The sequence below is a fragment of the Chiloscyllium plagiosum genome, chromosome 39 (assembly GCF_004010195.1).
Source record: "Chiloscyllium plagiosum isolate BGI_BamShark_2017 chromosome 39, ASM401019v2, whole genome shotgun sequence".
Taxonomy (NCBI): Eukaryota; Metazoa; Chordata; class Chondrichthyes; order Orectolobiformes; family Hemiscylliidae; genus Chiloscyllium; species Chiloscyllium plagiosum.
The window spans coordinates 7,228,055-7,230,431 of NC_057748.1; the positions used below are offsets into that span (position 1 = coordinate 7,228,055).

The window sequence follows — 2,377 nt, forward strand, 5'->3', positions numbered from 1 at the left end:
AAGTCAGCGTAGGTACAGAGGAATGTTCACACAGATGTGCTTCATGTTGCAATCTAATATCCCCCACTTGTTGTGTCTAATCTCTCCAGCAGCAGAGTCGTAAGTGAAAAGCAATGCTTTAGACAAGTCTAGGTAGAATTTGGAGTGTGTTGCAATCCCAGTCAATGTTCAGTTATGTCCCTGAGAGAGAGGGGACTGAGAGACACCAGTCAGTGCGCAGATATCTCTCTGAGAGAGAAGGGACTGAGAGACACCAATCAGTGTACAGATACCCCCCTGAGAGAGAGTGCCCTGAGATATACCAAGTAAAAAAATCACACAACACCAGGTTATAGTCCAACAGGTTTATTTGGAAGCATGAGTTTTCAAAGTGTTGCTCCTTCAACCATCTGATGAAGAAGCAGCACTCCGAAAGCTAGTGCTTCCAAGTAAACCTGTTGGACTATAACCTAATGTTAGGCAAAAGTGAGGACTGCAGATGCTGGAAACCAGAGTTTAGATCAGAGTGGTGCTGGCAAAACACAACAGGTCAGGCAGCATCTGAGGAGCAGGAAAATCGACGTTTCGGTCAAAAGCCCTTCATCAGGAATAGAGACAGGAAATCTCCAGGGTGGAGAACCTCTTCAAGGTAGGCATCCTTGCAAGAGGATTCGCAGTAAGGTTAAAATTAACTAGGCAAAAGTGAGGACTGCAGATGCTGGAAACCAGAGTTTAGATCAGAGATCAGATCTATAACTTAGTGTTGTGTGATTTTTAACTTTATACACCCCAGTCCAACACCGGCACCTCCAAATCATGAGAGACACCAGTCAGTGAACAGATGTCTCCCTGAGAGAGGGGTAACTGAAAGACACTGGTCAGTATACAGATACCTCCCTGAGAGAGGGGTAACTGAGAAACACCAGTGAGCATGCAGTTATCTCCTGAGCGAGGGGGAACCGAGAGACACCAATCAGTATATAGAGATCTGCCTGAGAGAGGGTATCTGAGAGATACCATTCAGTATGCAGATATCTCTTGGGAGAGAGGGGACTGAGGGACACCAATCAGTATACAAAGATCTCCCTGAGAGAGGGGGGGCACTGAGAGACACCTGTCAGTGTGACAGAGATCTCCCTGAGAGACAGGGGACAGAGAGACACCAGTCAGTGTGACAGAGATCTCCATGAGAGAGGGGGCATTGAGAGATGCCAGTCAGTGTGACAGAGATCTCCCTGAGAGAGGGGGCACTGAGAGACGAAAGTCAGTGTGACAGAGATCTCCATGAGAGAGGGGGCACTGAGAGACGCCAGTCAGTGTGACAGATATCTCCCTGAGAGAGGGGGCACTGAGAGACATCAGTCAGTGTGACAGAGATCTCCCTGAGAGAGGGGGCACTGAGAGATGCCAGTCAGTGTGACAGAGATCTCCCTGAGAGAGGGGGCACTGAGAGACTCCAATTAGTGTACAGATACATCCCTAAAGAGACTGGATACAGAGAAACTCCTGCTAGAGTGCTGAACTTTGTTAAACATCATTTTACAATATTGTATTTTGTGGTGCCTACAATAGGAAGAAACATTTGAAGCAATTCATTTCCAAATACGAATCTCTGGATACGGAAATGCCAGGAATTCGAAAGTTTCAGGATACGCCTCAGTCACAGCCATTGACCATTTGTGTGGAATGCCCGGTAAATACTCAATCCTCTCTCTCAGTTACTCTGGTCTTCAGGGACCTCGCGACTCCATCTTGCATCATGAAGTCACCTTCGTTTTATCATCCCCTGTTTCTTTACATTTCTCTGAAATTGTGTTTTCATTCTTCTTTCCCCTCCGTCTGTCTGACAACAACGTTCGGAACCCCTCCTTCGAAGTTCAGTGCTCTGTCCTGTCACCTTGCATGTTTATTTTCCGCTAATTTCCCATCCAATCTCGTTTCGACCATCCTTGTGGGAAAGGAGCTCCTGGTCATTACCACTCACTGTTTTATAAAACCTCTGTCACATTCCTCCTGTCTCAGTTGAACCCTTTAAAGCTGTTATTGGAATACCTTTTAAGACCATAAGAAATAAGAAGAGGAGTTGGCTGTTTGGCCCCCTCGAGTCTGCCCTTCCATTCAATAGGATCGTGGCTGATCCGACATTCCTCACGACCACCTTCCTGCAATTTCTCCATAACGCTGGATTCCCCTACCGTGAACGATCATGACCTGCATATCTTTTCCCATATGATGATCAAGAATCTACCTCTCTCATATCATTTCTTTATCTAACTTGTCTAAACCTGTCTTAAAGGAGAAAGTGAGGACTACAGATGCTGGAGATCAGAGCTAAAAATGTGTTGCTGGAAAAGCACAGCAGGTCAGGCAGCATCCAAGGAGCAGGAGAATCGACGTT

The 2,377-nt window shown here is 46.4% G+C and overlaps 1 protein-coding gene across 1 annotated transcript in view; it reads left to right on the forward strand.

The window, feature by feature from the left end:
* Positions 1-2,377, forward strand: part of LOC122542014 (putative uncharacterized protein C19orf81) — a 12,205-nt gene that overhangs the window by 1,342 nt on the left and 8,486 nt on the right. Inside the window, exon 2 of the mRNA XM_043679306.1 lies at positions 1,552-1,672. Coding sequence (XP_043535241.1) covers positions 1,552-1,672 — 121 coding nt within the window. The remainder of the gene's footprint in view (positions 1-1,551; positions 1,673-2,377) is intronic.